We start from the raw sequence: 18,852 nt of genomic DNA on the forward strand, positions 1-18,852 counted from the left end.
CAGGCCTGGCGGGCAGCGTACACGCCGGCCGCTTACCAGGGCTGGGGTCTCGCTCCTCGTCCTCTGCTGTCCCGCGAGCCTTGAAGCCGGGCGGCAGCGCCGGCCCGATCAGATCCCTCGCCATCCGCGGTGGCGGACACCGGTCTAGCCTACAACCCTATCCACGCAGCGTCAAACCTACCCAAAAGGCAGCCCGGGATCCGCCGCAAACGGCAGGAAGTTTTTCCGGCGCCGACCAATGACGTTGCAGCCCGTGGTTGGCAGAGTCCTGTAATTCACGAGACCGGAAGTGACGCATAAGGCTTGCTCCATATTCGCATGCTAGGTTCCCTACCTGGCTGGAGGCATGGCTGAGCCTGCTGGTGATTTCGTGACTTCTAACGGGTGGCTTCCAGCATCCGAGCTGACCCCCACGTTGGGGCCTCTGAGAGACACTGCTTCACTGTCCGACAACTGGATGTTCTGGGCAATGCTGCCGCCGCCACCACCGCCTTCGTCGTCGCCTCCCGTACGAGGGTCAGAGCCTTCCTCAGAGAAGCAGCACCCCCAGGAAGCCCAGGCTCTCCCCGAGGCGCCTCCTCCCTTCGACGCCCAGATTCTTCCCGGGGCGCAGCCTCCCTTCGACGCCCAGTCCCCCCTTGATTCTCAGCCTCAACTCAACGGCCAGCCTTCCTGGAATTTCCAGGCTTCTACATCGTGGTACTGGAGACAGTCTCCTGGTGTTTTTCCTGGATATCAGAACACTCCGGGTAGGCTATTACTCCTTTCCTTACCGCCCCTTTACTTTTCTTCTTCCCTTCTTCCCTTTCCCACTTTTCCCTTTCTCTGCTTTTGATTCTGCCCTGCACTCTTGGGGGTCTGGTCAGTTAAGGTCTCACAATTTGTTCGACCGGAATGTTTGCTCTGATTGTTCAGTCTGTTTAGCCGCTGAGGAACTGGGAATATAGCAGTGAACGAAATACAGAAATATCCTTATTTTTATGTAGCTTAACATTTCCTGGTGGAGACAGAATTAAAAAAAAAAAAGCAGTGTGTATTAGAAGACAGTGAGTGCTACCTAGAGAGAGAAAGCAAAGAAGGTGATAGGTAGTTCTGGTGTAATTGTCAGTGTCAGTCATAATGAAGGTGACATTTGAGCAGAGACTTCAAGGAGGTGAGTGATCAGAGCTATGGGGACTGCTGCGGGGGGAATACGGATGCAGGCAGAATGAACTGCAAGTGCAAAGAGCTTGAGGCAGGTGCTATAGATCAGAATGGAAGCCACTGTGGCTAGAGGTGAGCAATCCTGGGGTGGAATTGTAGAAGACTGGGGAAGAGGACAGACCTGCTAGGGCCTTGTAGACGATGGGATTTTGACTTTTTACTCTTGTGATAAGGGTAGTGCGGGGGAGTGGCATAATTTATGTTTTAGAAGGATTAATGTGGCTACTCATGGGAATTGACTTAAAAGGAGATGAATTAGGAAGCTATTGTAGTTATCCAAGTGAGAGATACTGGGGACTTGGACCAGGGCGGAGCTCGGGAGGTGATGAGAAGTGTTGGATTCTGGATCTGTTTTGAAGGTAGGTTTGGGCCAACACGATTTGCAGGGTGTGAGGTAAACTCAAGACAAGAATAACTTAGTTTTTTGCCAGTCAAGCAGAAAGATGTGGATTGAACAGATTTGGAAGAAAGACCAGGAGTTCAGTTTGGAATACGTGTCAAGAAGATATATCAAATAAGCTGTTAGTTTGTACTTTCAGGGGAGATTTGTGGCTAGAGCTGTGAATTTGGGTGTCATCTGCATACAGATCATATTTAAAGCCATGAGATTGTTTACTTAAAACCTTCTTCAACTCTGCCTAAGATTATTTTACATTAACTTGATGCCAAATCAGCCTTTACTGTGTGCCAAATGCTGGGAATATGAATGCGCCTAAGACAGTCCTAAGACAGGTGAGATGGGTTCATAAATAATAACCACAACACAGCATGACTTGTGCTGGAGGCATATGAAAGGTGATTTCAGAGTGTGGAGGAAGTTGGGGAAAGTTTTTGGAAGAAGTGTCTTGGAAGCTGTCTAGGATTTTGGAAGAGATACTTTTGTAAGTCGGGGCAAAGAGGTGTGAGTACAAGGCGAGTTCTAAAGATTGCACTTTCTGTTGCGACTGAAGCCGAGTAAGTGGAGGGTATGGGGGAAGAGTAGCATGAGAAAATATACCGGCGTCTCATTGAAGGATTCTGGGAAGTCATTCGTAGATTTTCCAGCAAGCTTGTGACCATTGGAGGATTATTTTTCGGTGGTGTCAGTGCACAGTGTCTATTGGAAGAGAGGGCTTAGGAACTGGAAGACAGTCTGGGAGGCTGTCAAAGTAATCTTGGTGAAGGATCAGGGTTTCAGAGCTGGATCACAACCATAAGAAAGGAAAGAATTTGAGAGAAAATGTATTTCACAAGGTTGTTTTCCTGGTATAAAATTGATGCTGAAAAGCTGTATTGGGATAGTATTGTTTACATTTCTAATGTTTCAAATAACAAGAAATGTCATCAAGGTTAGAGTAGCCATTCCTTTCTTTGATGCCTTTGAAACATTGTATGGACATCTAATCTTACCAATTATGTGTTCATTTGAAACATATTTATTTGGTAGACTAGTCTTAATCTTTGTTAGTTTGTTTGAACTACTTTTCTTCCTAGAAGAGGTAGTTTCTGCCCAAGTATTTGTGACATGATAGAGCAAATAAAAATTTAAAAAATTGTATAGTTGCAAATATTTATGGATTTCTTTTTGTTTCTTAGTTAAGCGTTCTTATTTTCCACGAAAATATGATGCAAAATTCACTGACGTCAACTTCCCTCCCAGTAGAAAACAGAAGAAAAAGGTATTTTTAAAGATATTCTTGAATGGGACACTTCGGTCCCTATGTCACTGTTTCATGCCTTGCGTTTCTAACATAACTGTTTCAGTGTTTTGCATCCATTATTGACACAGTGGGGCCTTGCTATAATAGGATCTTTAAAGATCTTAGCTTTAAGTAAAAACTTTAAGCAAAATCTTTTTGAGAAGTAAATGGAGAAATTGTAGAGAGAGAAAACATTGAATTCATTTCAATATATTTTCAAAAATAAACATAACAGAATTGTGATTATGAGTAAATATAAATGTTATTAAACCTTGGTGAACTAAATATTTATATATTAGCAAATTGGAAGGGGAAGGATGGAATTTAGGGAGAAGAACAGAAGTCCAAACTTTCTCTTATAAAATTGAAAGTATGGAGTTAAGAACAAATTATAATGACATAAACTCTTTATTTTTCATTATCTTTTTCTTTTTGACACAGGGATCTTTTAGGAAAAAATACTTCTGTGATTGAAAAAAGAGCAGTTTCTTCTTCTTGTGTCAAAATCAATTAAAATTAAATGTAATGTTAATTTAAAATAGTTTATATTTAGTTTATCCTCTGTGCCTGAAGTCATGTCTGAAATTGTTCAGGCAAGATTTTTTTGTGTTATTATTGTTACTTTATTTATTTGTTTATCTTAATTCATTGTACTGCTTCAGTTCTTTTCAGTAGTAGATATTTATCATTTTTAGGAACAAAGTTATTGTTTTTTAAAAATCAGGATCAACTCTTTGTTATGCTTCAGGGACCAAATCTTAAAATAGGCTGCTTTCTGAGGAAATTTATATATCTGGTCTGTTTTAAAGATGTGCATTAATTAGTGTCAGGGCATCTGACTGGCTCAGTTGGTAGAGGATGTGACTCTTGATCTTGGGGTTGTAAGTTTGAACCCCGTGTTGGGTGTGGTGATTACTTAAAAATAAAATCTGGAAAACAAATAATGTCATTAGTTTAGAATGAGTCGAATAAAGTCTACAGCATGAAATTAGTATTCCTCATTTTGACATGAAAACTGTGTAGCTAATATTAACAAAATATTGTACAAGTGTATTAACATAATCCCAATGTTAAACAATAGAAGGCCATTTCCTAGTCTCATTGTAAACAATTTTTTTGTTTTAAATTTAAGAATAAAAATAGCAAATTGGGAATAAGTAACTGACCTTTACTAAATGATTCTTTTTTGGGGTTAAAACAAAATCTGATATAGTTGTTTTTCCTAAAAGTTGAAATGCTGTTTTGTTTTTAATTTTTTTTATTTTTAACGTTTATTCATCTTTGAGAGACAGAGAGCTAGAGTGTGAGTGGGGGAGGGGCAGAGAGGGAGGGAGACAAAGAATCTGAAGCAGGCTCTAGGGTCTGAGTTGTCAGCACAGAACCTGATGCAGGGCTCGAACCCATGAACCTCAAAATCATGACCTGAGCTGAAGTCAGACGTTTAACCAACTGAGCCACCCAGGTGCCCCAAAATGCTGTTTTACCATGAGTATTGATTAGACCATTTTGACATATGCTGTGCCCTTAATTAGATTACCAATTTGATCTACTCGCAGTTTATATTCTACTCAGATTTAACAATTTTTTTATAATGCTTGTTTTTCCTAATATATTTCCTATAGAAAACAAAACAGAATTATCCTTTCATTAGAAACGTATTCAGAAGTTTTCCCCACATACAGGGATTATGTGAGAAAGTACATACTACTGAGAGGATAGTTATATTTTCATCATTGAGTAAACATTTTTTATCAAAAATCTAATGCTTGTTTTTGTTTGCAGAAAAGAAAGGAACCAGTTTTTCACTGTTTTTGTGATACCTGTGATCGTGGTTTTAAAAATCAAGAGAAGTATGATAAACACATGTCTGAACATACAAAAGTAGGTTTTTCTTGGTTGCCCTGAAGTGTCTTTAACAAAATGAGTATATTTGGTAGAAATTCTGAGCTTTTTTTTCCTTAAAAGTTTATAGTTTTCATAGAAATGTCATTTGATGTCTTGACACATTGAGATAGGGACCCTGGGATTTGCAGTTGGAGGGTGGGGAGCCTACTGCTTCAGGAAGAGGCAAGATGGCAGTAAAGAAAGGAGGTCTGGCAACTGTGTGTGCTTACCTCCTCTGCTTGGTAAGAGTGCTGGGCCTCACCCCAGTTGCTCTGTGTACCTTTGTGTGTTTTTTCCCCTTTAAGGCTGCCCTTGACCATTTAATCACACTGTGTAATTTGCCATGGCCCATCACTCTCTAAGGTTGGTCTGGACCTTATTAAGTACTTTAAAAAAAAAAAATGCTCTTAATTTGGAAAGGTTCTTTTTCAGTTTATAGGAATGCCCCTTCAACTTTAGGAGTTAAGAAAATTTTATAACATTGCCGATGTCATGTATATACTAAGTAGAGAAGTAAATGATATGTGTTACTATACTATCTGCTTTGAGAATGTCATTCCTTTTTAAATACATCCTGGTTTGGAGTGCTCTTTATTTTGCTATTGACATAGTTTGGGATGCTGTCTATCCCACATAGATGGGATAACTATGTAGCTCAGTGAGATTATGTTTGAATATGCAGTAGTAGGGTAAAATTAACATTAAAAACATTGAATAGTCTTTTTCTTTAAACTCTTGCAGTGTCCTGAGGTAGATTGTTCTTTTAGTGCACATGAGAAGATTGTCCAGTTCCATTGGAGAAATGTAAGTTCTTGTGTGAATTTTTGTTTTGTTTTTTTAAATTCACGTTCTTTTTAATTCATTGATTTGTTATCTTCACAGCTCTTCATTTACATAGCCTAGTAATAAGTAACATGGAGTACTTTGTATTATTCAGTTTTTTTTTTTTTTAAATTTTTTTTTAACATTTATTTATTTTTGAGACAGAGAGAGACAGAGCATGAACGGGGGAAGGTCAGAGAGAGACGGAGACAGAGAATCCAAAACAGGCTTCAGGCTCTGAGCAGTCAGCACAGAGGCCGACGCGGGGCTCGAACCCACGGACAGTGAGATCGTGACCTGAGCTGAAGTCGGACGCTTAACCGACTGAGCCACCCAGGCGCCCCTGTATTATTCAGTTTTATCTTCACAGACCACTATGTGAAATAGATAAATATTGGCCAGAATTAACATTAAAAAAAAAAAAAAAAAAAAGATTTACCGAGCGCTTTAGAACTGATTTCTGCACTTGAGTTTCTTGACCACAAATTCTTTGCTTGCTTTATTATGCCATGCTGCTTCAAATCGTTCTGTGTATTCATTATTTCTTTAGCTACCTCACTCAATTTTGGGTGATGGGTCATTCATTTGGGTACATGATGTTAGTTGAGATATGGGTGACATACCTACTTTGTAACCAAAATTGCATTACTCCTTTTTTCCTTATCAATTGCACTAATCTGAACACATGAGAAATTATCCCTTTTTCTTTAAAGGGAAAGTCACAATATGGATGGATAAAACCTGCTTACTTAGTTTTAAATTTGTCTCTGCTAGTAAATTTAATGTTGAATACAGAGTCTCCATTATCCCCCATAATTGAAATTTAGTCAGAAACATACGATATGAGGAGGCCTGGCTGGCTCAGTCAGTAGAGTGTGCGACTCTTGATCTCAGAGTTGTGAGTTCAAGCCCCACGTGGGCGTGGAGCCTGCTTAAAGATAAAAAAAGATTAAAAAAAACCCAAAACCCAAACATGTACAATATGCTTCCTGATGTTCATCAGGCTTTTTCTCCCTAGATGCATGCTCCTGGTATGAAGAAGATCAAGTTAGACACTCCAGAGGAGATTGCAAGATGGAGGGAAGAAAGAAGGAAGTGAGTCAAGAGTTCAGAACTAGTGACGTAATTTTTCTTCTGTGTCAAGGCTGAGTACTTCCAAATAATGGCCATTCTGGCGCTAATGAGTAATTTGAAAAAGGAAATTTGGTGTTTTTTAACATTGCAAATATTCATCTGAAAACGACTAGTACTGACTAATTTTGCTGTTCTTCCGAGTTGGTATACAGTGACTTTGAGATTGTTACTTGATGTTTCAAATATAAGCATTACAATTTTATTAGGGTAGTTTTGATTCATTGAATTCCCTTATGATGTTGGTGCTAGGGGATAGGACAGTAAGCTATATTATATGAGGCTATTATTGAATAAGTTTTTAGAAAACCTAATAGGAGTTCTTTGTAAATGACTGGTTACATAATGGGACTGTAGTCTACTCTTTGAGGGGAGCTACTACATGCCCCCTGTGTCAGAAGTTCAATGTCGAGGCAGTAATGAGTGGGTACTCTTACTAAAAAAATATATAATGCTTTGCTGTGTTTTTCCTTTGATTTTTTTTTTTTTTTTTTTTCCTAGCAAAAATTTGTTGACTGACTGCAGCATGCTAGGTAGAGGGAGTACAACAATGATACACGGGTTTATCCTTAATTATAAAAGGCCAGGAATTCTTTCCTTTAAGTAATGTCTAAGAAATTTGGCCATGTGACTTAGGGCTTTATGCTTATTAAGGAAGAACATTTACTAGATGTCTAGCTAGGATATTCTATGAAAAACCCCAGTGGGACACTGTTTTATTGTCTTCTCAGAAAGGACTATAATATCATCCTGAAGCTGAAGCTAAGGCAGAACTCTTAGAATGGTCAGACGCATTTTGAAGTCAAACAGTGTTTTTCTGGCACTAAAAAATGAAGAGAGCCTGAGATGAAAAAGGGGATAGTTCTCTTCTAAGGTCAAGAAAGATACTTGAAACTTTTGACAGGGGGGTCAAATTTTTACTTTGTTCAGCTCAATTTAAGGTTTTAGTTTATTTTTAAATTCAACATTTTTATGTGTAATGAATTATTTGAGACTATGTACTTTATGAAAAAAAGAATGTTAGTCAAATTATAGGTATTTGTTATCTTCACTACCATCATCCTTAAAGTCTTGGATATATGAGTGAGATAAGCTTGATCAGATGCCCAGCAAACAATAAAACATGACATGGCATGTTTTATTATTTTGTTAATACCTGCCTTGAGTACGGTGTGAGGTTGAGTAAATGTCCCAGTGAAACACACCCCAGAGTTATCTTATGCTTTATATAGCACTCACTGTCGCGCTTTTAAACTTCTTAAAATACATGTTTTTGGGTTTTTTTTTTTAATTATTTGACTAATAACTAATACAATGTTATATTAGTTTCAGGTGTATAGCGTAGTGATTAAACAGGTTTATATGTTTTGCTCACCAGAGTGTAGCTGCCACCTGTCGCCATGTAATGCCGTTACAGTACCATTGGCTATATTCCTGTGCTGTACCTTTTAGCCCTGTGACTTAGTCATTGCATACTTGGAAGCCTGCATCTCCCACTCCCCTTCACTCATTTTACCCATGCCTCCACCCACCTCCCCTCTGGCAACCATCAGTTTGTTATCTGTGTACGTATAGAGAACTTTTTGTTTATTATTTAATTTGCTTAATTTTTCAGATTCCACATATAAGTGAGATCATATGGTATTTGTCTTTCTCTTTCTGACTTATTTCACTTACCATAATTCCCTTCAGGTCTTAAGTTTTTAGTTTAAATCCACTTACATGTAGTATTGTGCCAGACGTTATACTATTAGGTGAAAAAGTTACTGCCCGTTAAAGCTTCGGAGGTAATTCTGAGGGAAGCCCGCATAAACATAAAGATTTAGAGCCAACTGAGAGCAAATAGAATTTAGTAGATGTGTGTAGTTGTGTCGGTTATTAATATAGTGTGCAGAGATGGAGAGGGTGAAGGGATAATCGGAAGAATTGAATCTTTAAGCAAGTAGAGTATAGCCATGGGTTAATACATGCCTTGGGTACGGTGTGAGGTTGTGACTAAATGTTCCAATGAAATACACCCCAGAGTTATCTTATGCTCTATACAGCGCTCACTGTCTCACTTTTAAACTTCAGCATGGACTTGGTGGATTTAATAGAATTTCAGTCTCATCTTTGGCTCACAAACGAAGGAGTTGTAGGCCTCTCGGAGAGAGTATACTAGAATGCCTTTTTCTCTTTATCTCCTTAGCAGAATCTTACTATCTTGAAAGACTGTCTTAAATGTCACTTGGTTTGTCACTCTTTCTCAATCTTCATTTCCTTTATCTCGGTGCTGCCAGAGTGCTAGTCTGTAACAAGTTAAGGAACTTGTACCAGAATGTGAATTTATTCATCACTTTTATTATTCAGAAAATCTTGCTAGGAAAAAGATGTCAGCTGATCTAAACATTTTGCTGAGCGACAGAAGTGACGTATACTCTGGCATCAGTGTGTGGACTGGCTGCCAGTCCATGGCCTGCCGTAACGTAAAGCACTATCTGCTACCTCGTTTGTGAATACGTAGCTTAGTAATACGACCACGGTAGCGCGTGTTGCCTTCTATTATAGTTGGCCCTAGTCTTGGACATCTTTGATTCTGCTGCACTTCGCACTGTGCCTGGAGCTTAGTATGTGGAGGATAAATGCTTGTTGATCGAATTTCTTTTTGTTGTTGTTGATCGAAGTCCTGTTAAGTGGTGCAGAGTAGGAAGACCCAGTCTTGGCATGAGGGAGCCAGTTGCATTGTCAAAGTAGTCAGGACCATGATGTAGTTTGACTTGGTGAAGAATTTTGAAGCATTTTATCAAGTATATGTTTTTGTTTTGTTTTGCTTCTTCGTTTTAATCACCTGGTTTAATGTTTTTCTGATTATTTTACACAGAGGAATAGTAAAGCAAGAGGAGTTAACTCCGCTTTCTGTCTGATATTTAGTTTTTCAGGAGCAGATGCTACCAGTGTTGAAGATTGTATCCTGCTAGATGGGGTGGAAATGGCCTGACTGCTAAAACACTAACATAGTCCCCTTACTACTTAGCCCTGACTTGGATCATTTGCAAGTTAGTGTAGCTCAGTGGTGCCAGACCCTTTCATCAATGTTTAATTCTTTTGAGGAGAGTAGCAATGGCTGCTAGTCAGAAAAGATTATAAAGCAACTAAGAAGTTAACTAAGTAAACTTAGTTGTTGAATCTCTCAAGTTTTGAGTTCACTTAACTCAGTAGGAAAAGCCTGATGAGTTTCTGATTTGTCAGCTTTGGTTCTCTTATCTGTAGTCAATGTGTAAACGGAGTCATTGTATGAACTTTGGGAATATTAGACCACTATTGTATTAATGGTCACCACCTCCGTTGACTCTCTGCTACAAGTCTAGCTATTTTACTCTCTCACAATCCTTCCTTCCTTCTCAGCCTGTAAGAGAAGGACCTCAATCTAGTCTGGAGGAGTGCAATGTTCCTTGACGAAGGGAAGTTGAGCTAAACTCAGATCTAACTAGGAAAAGATGAGGGGAGGCAGAGAGTAGTGTCCAGATGGACTGGCATGTTCAAGGGACTTGACTACAGGTAAGAGATGACAGAAGCTCTTAAAAGATGGCAGTGTTACAGACAGAGAGAACTAGGTGGGTACAGAACATTTGGGAGATAAATGGGCACTATTTGGTGATAGAATGTGAGGTAGAGGAGGAAACAGGTTTTGAGGAGACTTCCAAGTTCCTGACAGGAACTTGGTGAATCTGAGAGGCGAATCCTGGAAGAGGGTGTGGAGATACTGATTTTGGACATTGTTCAGTGTGAGGAGATTCTGAGATACTTACTTGAAGATGTTGCGTAGATATTGGGACTTGGACTGGACTGGGCTGGAGATAGATATTTTTAAATCATGAAATTACAAATGTAAAGACATTCTCCACAGAGAGGACAGAGAGGACAGAGAGGACAGAGTGAAAGGAGAAGGCAGCCTAACAGGATAAAAACCAACAAGACTGCTGAGTTGAGAGCCAGAGAGGTAGAAGAGAGCTAAGAACATGACATGTCACAGAAGCCAGTGGACAGGAGAATTTTAAGAAGGAAGATGTGGTTAGTAGTAACAGTGTAGTTTGCTGTGGAAAGGTCAGATAAAGCAAGAACAAAAAGTGATTATTTGATTTTGTGACATGTAGGGCCTCCTTGATGTGGACACAGGTGACTGATTGCTCCTTCGCTCTTCTCCTTTGAGTTTCCTGCCATCTGTCTACACAGATCTCTGCAGTTCTGACACCCTCCCCAGTGATTCCCAACAAGATGGTTGCAGCTGCCTTTGCCACCTGCCCTTGACATATTTGATGCTCCAACAGAAGTGTGTATACTTTGAATTCCCCTGACTTTTTGAGACTCAGATTGTAATAGTTCATTCAGTACCTTTTCATATTCGGATTTCCAGTGTCCTTCACCTCTGTGCATGCAATTTTAGCCTCTTTTGTGGTCATTCTCTGGACTTTTTGTCCTGAAAATCTTAAAGTTGGGCATACTCCTCTTTTCTAATTTTTTTAAAGTGGTTTTTTTTTTTTTTTTTTTTTTTAAGTAATCTCTACACCCAATGTAGGGCTTGAACTCACAACCCCCAAATCAGGAGTCACATGCTCTACTGACTGAGCCAGCCAGGCTCCCCTGGGCATACTCCTCTTTGATCATAACCTCCATTCTGTCCAGCTCTGTTACCTCTGCCTGGTCTGGGACTAGTTGAGACCTCCCATCCCTTACCCCTTTTACTTTCTTCTTCCATCATCCTCTCTGTCTTCCCTTCGCTTCAGCTCCTCTGGTTAATATCTCAGCTCCTTATTCCTTCATCCTTCGTTGTAGCCACCTGGCACAAATGTCAGCTCTGGCTCAGGTGCTGAGCGCTGTTCAAGAAAATCACACAGTTGAAGTGTTCTCTGCAAGGAACTGACTTAACTGATGAGAAGGCTGGGTCATTTTCTTAGTATTTGTTCCTTGTTGTGCAAAATTAGATGTTCAATAGGCCTACATTTCTTGGTTATATAGGTGACTATGTAGAATAAAATTTCAATAAATTTGTTAAACTGATTTTATTTAGTTTAGCCAACAAAGATGCCAGTAAAAACAACTCCTTAAAAGTGGCAGTCAGGATTCTGTAATGTGGGCTTAACATGCATTTTCTGATTATTTCCACATTTCTTGCTCCTAGGAGCTCTTTGTCCCGGCTAGACCTGTTACTAAGCGTCTCCCAAACAGGTTTTCTGGCCTTTCAGCTTCAGTTTTGCTCATGCGGTTACTTCTAGAAAAATCTTACCTATTCTATCTTTGAGTTTTGCCCTTAGACCAGCTAAATCCTGCCTCTTGAGGGCTTTTTTTCCCCTCATCTGGCTAGAGGACTATCTTGTCCTTCTTTTCTGTCTGCCACTTTAATACAGATGTCCCTTATGATCCTATTAATGAACTTCTTTGCATATGTGTCTTTTTTTTAAAAAAAACTAAATTATAGTCTTTAGAAATATAAATATGTGGCTGTTTTACCTCCTGGTGCCATAGATCTAAGGGATGTTTGTAAATGTTGGTATATGTTTATGGGACTGGAAAATGTTTTTATTATGGGTGTAATTCTCTTATGGTATATTCAAGTAAGTGTTTGTAGAAATTTTGCTGAGATTCATATTTTTAATTCCTGTTTTAAACCATACCTTTGTCATTTTTATTTATTTATTTTTGTACCTTTGTCGTTTCTAAAGAAATTGGGCAGAAATGTGTTGATCTGATTAATAATTGTGGTTGGAAGCCAGTAATAATAGCTAATAGTACTTAAATTGCTGTGGTTTTGAACACATTTCTTTTCTAACGTAGCTTCCCCACATGCATATGAACTATGCCCCCTTGTGGTTTTGTGTAAAAAATGCTTTAGCCTTTGAAGATGAAAACCAGCTTAGGTAGCCTGTGTAAAATCCCTAGTAGAAGGCTAGTTTGACTTTCTAATGGTAGCAAGAAATCCTAGTACCCTTTGAATTTATGTTAACGTATGTTTGACTAACTTCTTGACAATCGGTTAGCTTAAAAATTAGAGAAACATTCAGTATTTCAAAAGGCAAACATTGTATGTGGCTGAGGTCACCAAAAACTTAAAGCAGTAGACACTTGCCTTTCAGACTCTTAACCTAATATGAGCTCTAAGATAAATATATGTGAGGTGGCCATGAGACCACAGGCAAGTAAAGGCTGAATTTTAGCCATGTAGGGATAATAATGACTGGTTAAGGTGTACTTGGAATCTTTGGAAGGCAGGCAGGGTTACTAATTTGTTTTACAAAACTTCTTATAGGAGGTATAGTGCCCGCTCACCTCTCCTCCCCCTTTATTTTAAGGTATGTTGTCTATACAGTGAAATTCATCCTTTTTAATGCATAGTTCTGACAGATGTATGTAGTCGCGTGATCACCACCGCAGTCAAGGTATAGAACTATTCCATTATCCCCCCACATCCCCTCATGCCCGATGTGGTCAACTTCTAGCCCAGCTCTAGCCCCTGACAACCACTGATACGTTTCCCGTTGATGTGTTTGTGCCTTTGCAGAATATCGTGTCGATGGAATCATACGGTGTGTGACTTTTTGAGTCTGACTCTTGCTTATTAGCACAGTGCCTTTGAGATTCATTTATATTGTTGTATGTGGTAGTGGTTCGTCCCTTTCTGTTGCTGTGCTGTTCCACTATATGGATGTACCACAATTTGTTCATTTACTTCTCAACTGAGGGACATTGGGATGTTACCAGTATTTGGCAATTATGAGTAAAGCTTTTGTAAACATTGATGTACAGGTCTTTGTTTTGTTTAGACTTTTTTTTTTTTTTTTTTTTGACTCGGGTAAATACCTGAGAGTGGGATTGATTTGTCATAGGATAACCATATGTATAACTTTATAAGAAGCGTATGTTTAACTTTATAAGTAACTGCTTTTAGGAGGCGAGTTTTTAAATCCAGATATGCCTAGTTGGGCATGGACAGCATTCGGATCAAAGAGGATGGCTAGGATGCACTGGTGATTACATCAGTTAGGATCCTGTTTCAGTAAATGGATCAGCAACCTTACTATCTTAGCTTAGCACAAAGAGGTCTGTTTTTCCCAAGTGGAAAAAAAAAGTCTGGGGCTACTGCTGCTTAGCAGCACCATCAGGCACATTTTCTTGCTTGTTGCTCCTTAGTTGGTGGCTTTCTTCATGTCCGCTGGAAGGTTCCTGCATATCCAAATATTAAGCCCTCATTCTAGGCAAGACGACAAGAAAAAGGCAAAAGACACACAAAGCTGAGTTTGCCTCTTTTCATTGGCAGAACAGTAGCTCTGTTTTTAGACCCGACCAAGAGACTCCCACGTAGCTCTCATTGGCTATAAGTGGGTTGCTTGACCACTTTTAGTGACAACAGGGTTGGTGGAGCATCCCCAAATGAAATTGTTAAGGAAGAGGGGAGAACAGGCAGTTCGTAGTGTTGGCCTTGGTGCTTGGTGGCCAAGTTTAAAGCTCCTTGAATTTCAAAACTCTTTTTTTTTTTTTTTTTTTTAAATTTCAAACCTCTTAAGTGGTATTTGGAAGCAGCTCTATCCTGACTAAAGGATGGACTTGAGCAAGTGTTTAATATGCTTATTGGTGATGATTTTTATGTAAGATAGGTGGGGACAGAGGGGATAGAGTATAGTTCTAGTTTTTAGAATGTAGGCTGAAAGTATCCCATGACAGTGGACAGAAATGCCTTGGGAAAGGAATGGGTAAACCTGTGGAGTGAATAAATGAAGTTACAGATTTGTGAAATTTAGAGATGTTGAAAGAGAATGAGGATATTGGGTGAGGATGACAACTTGGGATGAAGTTTATACCTGTGATGTTGCCTTATTAATAAAGTTCTCTGTGGGGCGCCTGGGTGGCTCAGTCGGTTAAGCGTCCGACTTCGGCTCAGGTCATGATCTCACAGTCTGTGGGTTCGAGCCCCGCGTCGGGCTCTGTGCTGACAGCTCAGAGCCGGGAGCCTGTTTCGGATTCTGTGTCTCCCTCTCTCTCTGCCCCTCCCCTGCTCATGCTCTGTCTCTCTCTGTCGCAAAAATAAATAAAAACATTAAAAAAAATAATAATAAAGTGCTCTGAGACGATCCCTTCGCACTTGCTGATTCATCTGAGGTTATTCCATATCTTGTTCCTCAAGTTCTTTCTCTGAAAATATTCATACATTGTTTCTCTAAGTGTACTTTATTAATAAAAAGCCTGGGAAACATTTCTTTTTTGGTACATTTGATAGATCTCTTAAGAATATGTGAATATTCTTTCCACTAGCAGTTTTTATAAAAACCAATTATAAAAATATATTTACGTTTTAAAATTCTATCATTCTCTATTAAAAAATGTTATTTGAAGGCCTAAAAAGAATAAATTTCACATCAATGTGGCAGAATAATCCGTATGTCTTGAATTTTATCTTTTGAGTGCTACCTTCTGTCTGAGGAAGGCATTGTATTCTTTGATATACAGGGAAGGTAAAGCCTTTATGTAATTGCTATGTTAAAAAATGTAAAAGATTTTCATACAGTAAGAATTTTAGAGTTGGAAGAGAATGCTAAAGATTTGGTTTATCTTTAAAGGAAGTACATCTTTACATTTATTCCTTTATCCAGCCAAACTTGGAGATGCCCACTGTGTTTAAAAACTTTAAGGCTTTCTGGGGTGCGTGGGTGGCTCAGTCGGTGGAGTGTCAAATTCTTGATTTCGGCTCGGGTCATGATCTCCCGGTTCATGGGATCGAGTCCCACGTTAGGCTCTGTGCTGACAGCGTGGAGCCTGCCTGGGATGCTCTTTCTCCTTCTCTCTCTGCCCCTCCCCTGCTTGCACATGCATGCTGCACACACTGTCTCTCAAAATAAAAAACCAAAAAACAACTTTAAGGCTTTCTGCTAATAGTCTGCAACCCACCCTGCCAGAAGCAATTCTTTCTTAATTCCTGACCTTTGAGGTATAAATGCTGTGATTTGGCATTCTAGAACACAGAATCTATCTGAAAGCAGCGGTGGAAGTTTGCTAGAAACGTTGAAACGTATTTCACAGTAGACAGGGAGTCCACTAGGTGGAGTAGTAATGTGATACATGTTTCACTAGTTACTGTGGTGCTGAGGAAATTCTTTTAAGTTGTAACCCCAATTCTTTCAGAATTCCAACAGAGGGGGTCTGCTTCTGAAACATGCTACGTCTTTTTGAAGTCCAGAAAGACTTTGAAATAAAAATACAGTAGTATGGCTTGTGTGGAAGCAGTTGTGGGTCAGTGCCAGTAAAGAGGGATTGTGTTTATATAGAGAATAAGCTTAGGGGAAAAGTCAACAAATGGGTGGTGATTTGAGAAGGAAAGAGTCAGAGTATGACCGGAATGATGTGTGCCGAGATCACGGTTGGCATAGTTTTGACCGTTTATCGACCTCAGTGCTTAAGGATCATCACTGCAGGCTAAAGGCTGAGGCAAGGGGAAGACAGAGTAGGGAAGACAGGAAAGAAGGAGGAGAAGGAAAAAGGGCATATGGCTTTTTTAATCAAAGCTGCAAACTCTTCCTTATTCTTGTGTTTCAGTATTAATGTTGCTCTATATGTAACAAGGTCTTGTGTTTCTGGTTTTCCTTTTTTTTTGGATAATTTGCTTTCTAGTGCCCTTGCTTTTCCTAGTTTTTAGTCTTCGGGTGCTGTGTAAATAGGAATGGCATAAATTTGGAAGAGGGTTTTATTAACTCAAGCACTGAAAAATGGCATCTTGTAGCTTTTCAAGGGATATTAAAAGAGCCCTTACCTTTAGGAAAGTGTTACTTTAGTATCGGCTAGAGGCAAAGTTCGCTGTTTTAAAAGACTTCCACCATCGGAGTTTGCACAACCTCCTTGATGTCTTAAGGAGTTCTTTCTTAGATCTCACCTAAAATCCCCTTGCTGTCACATTTACATTCTTTACCTTTGGGAAGCACGTAGGTAGCCTCTGTTTGCTTGTTCGTGGCCCACTGTAGCACCAAGTCTTTAGTGCTTGGCGTATGGCTCAACATGGTCAGGGTCTGCAGTACTCAGAAGAAAAGTGTTGAAGAAACATTCGTAGTAAGAAGAAGTGAATTTCGGAGATGTGAAGGGTGTTGAGTGGCTGTGAGTCACTTGCCTAGACACTGTGGGGCCTGCGAACGTCATCACCGTTTTTCTCACCATTTCTGCGTCTGCGTGTTTCTGTCTTCAGATTGGGACCAGCTGGCTGCCATCCTTCCTGTCAGAGCGTTTATTGTCATTTCTCTTCCTCTTTTAAAGGCTGCAAATAGTTCCAGGTCCTTTCATCTTTCTTCAGAGGTTTTCTTTTTCATCTTGTTAATCATCTTTGAATCTCTTCTGAATCCCTTCCAAGTTTTATTTTTCCTCAACATTCCTCTTCAGTGTAGGGGCACAAAACTGAACACAGTGCCCTGAGAGTTTCTGACCACTTTTGAATATCATGAGAGGAAGATTTCACACTTGTACGTATGCCAGACTCCATTTCACATAACCTTAGATTATGTTTGCTTTCCAAAAGTCCAGTCATATGGTGCTGACTGGCTGTCAGATTTTTGTCTCCTATGACCTTGATCTTCTCCTCTTATGTTTATTTATAGCTTGTATATTCATCATCTTTTATTTATGGCGTTTACTTTCCTTGGCTGAATAGATTGCTTTGCACGGTCCTCATTGAAATTCATTGCCTTTTTTCTGATTATTTCACCACTTACTCAATGTCATTTCCATTCTTATCTTCCATTGTGGCCAACCCAAAGGCTTCATGTTGTCTGTGCCATTCAAATCAGTGATGCAGGTGTTAAAAAACAAAACAAAACAAAAAAAAAAAGGGAAGTTGGGGTGGAAACAATGTCCTAGAAACAATGGCAGAACACAATTTATTGATATTTCTTAAAATACTTACTCTGATGACCAGCCAAGCTGAGTGGTAGAGAGCTGTGTTCCCCCTCTGTCTGTGCTTTTTTTATACTCCTAAGATCTGTTCCCCTCACCACCAGAGTTTGCATCTCCACACAACTGTGCCAAGGGACAAAGAAAGCTTTGTCAGAGCAATTCATCTTGCACATTGCTGTCAGATTTAATCTTAATCACTGCCTTACACAGAGCTCTCCCTGTTCATAACTTTCAGTGGCTCCCTATTGTCACTGAAATAAATATAAACTTTCTAGTCTGGTTTCAAGGCACATTTAATGGCCTCAGCCTCCCTTTCTGTCTGATTGCTTGTAACTGTTTCGTACAAAATGAACCACTTGCCATTCCCTGGATATCTTGCACACCTTCTGAGGCTTTGGTTTGTTTGTATTGTTTATTCTGCTTAGAACACTGAAGCTTTTCCATCTGATTTCTGTTTATTAACACCATGTAAGACTAATTTCTTTCATCTTTCTTCTGGATTTCTCCTGCTGGATATGATCATTTCCTCCCACCCAGTCTTTGTACCTCTTTGGGGTACTTTTATTATATTTTGCCCTTTGTAATAGCTATTTGTGTGCTTTTCTTATCTTTTTTTGAGAACTGTTTCTTCCTCGTTTTGGTAACTTTGGGTATACCTAGTATGTATTTGCATAAGTAATTGCATAGACTTACATTTTTTAAATAGTATTTATGGATAAATGGCAAATAAATGAACTATATCAGTTTGAGCACATTTTATGATATATTTAATTCACATTCTAGTATAAGCTCCGTATCTACTCATTGACTGGTGACAGTTTGTGGACTGACAGCTGCTCTACTTGAGTAGCATTGTCACAGTCTACTTTTTTTCCCTTAAAAAATTCTAGAAAGAATTAAAGGTTTAAAATGATTTATTGTATTAGTTATTAAATAAACAGAAATTGCTAAATGCAGTAATTGCTTGATTAGATAATTAAATTTGTACTCTAAAAGCCCTTTTATAATTGATTTTTATTGTTTTCTAGAAACTACCCTACTCTGGCCAATATTGAAAGAAAGAAAAAATTAAAACTTGAAAAGGAAAAGAGAGGAGCAGTTTTGACAACAACACAGTATGGGTAAGTTCCTTAAAATCGCTTGCATTCTCAATGCTTATTTTATTTTATTTTATTTTATTTTATTTTTTTAAATGTTTATTTCTTTATTTTGAGAGAGAGTGTGCCCGCAT

General features: G+C 39.1%; 2 protein-coding genes across 5 annotated transcripts in view; one reads left to right on the forward strand and one right to left on the reverse strand.

Annotated features, from left to right (window-relative positions):
• Positions 1-317, reverse strand: part of GPALPP1 (GPALPP motifs containing 1) — a 33,182-nt gene extending 32,865 nt beyond the window's left edge. For all 4 annotated transcript variants that reach the window (XR_007461105.1, XM_049646987.1, XM_049646988.1 and 1 more), the window contains exon 1: positions 37-317. Coding sequence is in view for 3 of the 4 variants with exons in the window: in XM_049646987.1 (XP_049502944.1) it covers positions 37-124 (88 nt within the window). In the remaining variant the exon portion in view is untranslated. The remainder of the gene's footprint in view (positions 1-36) is intronic.
• Positions 317-18,852, forward strand: part of NUFIP1 (nuclear FMR1 interacting protein 1) — a 38,688-nt gene continuing 20,152 nt past the window's right edge. The window contains exons 1-6 of the mRNA XM_049646984.1: positions 317-749; positions 2,779-2,861; positions 4,665-4,763; positions 5,508-5,570; positions 6,607-6,683; positions 18,650-18,742. Of these exons, the coding sequence (XP_049502941.1) occupies positions 347-749; positions 2,779-2,861; positions 4,665-4,763; positions 5,508-5,570; positions 6,607-6,683; positions 18,650-18,742 (818 nt within the window). The 5' untranslated portion in view covers positions 317-346. The remainder of the gene's footprint in view (positions 750-2,778; positions 2,862-4,664; positions 4,764-5,507; positions 5,571-6,606; positions 6,684-18,649; positions 18,743-18,852) is intronic.

The sequence above is a fragment of the Panthera uncia genome (assembly GCF_023721935.1).
Source record: "Panthera uncia isolate 11264 chromosome A1 unlocalized genomic scaffold, Puncia_PCG_1.0 HiC_scaffold_16, whole genome shotgun sequence".
Classification (NCBI taxonomy): Eukaryota; Metazoa; Chordata; class Mammalia; order Carnivora; family Felidae; genus Panthera; species Panthera uncia.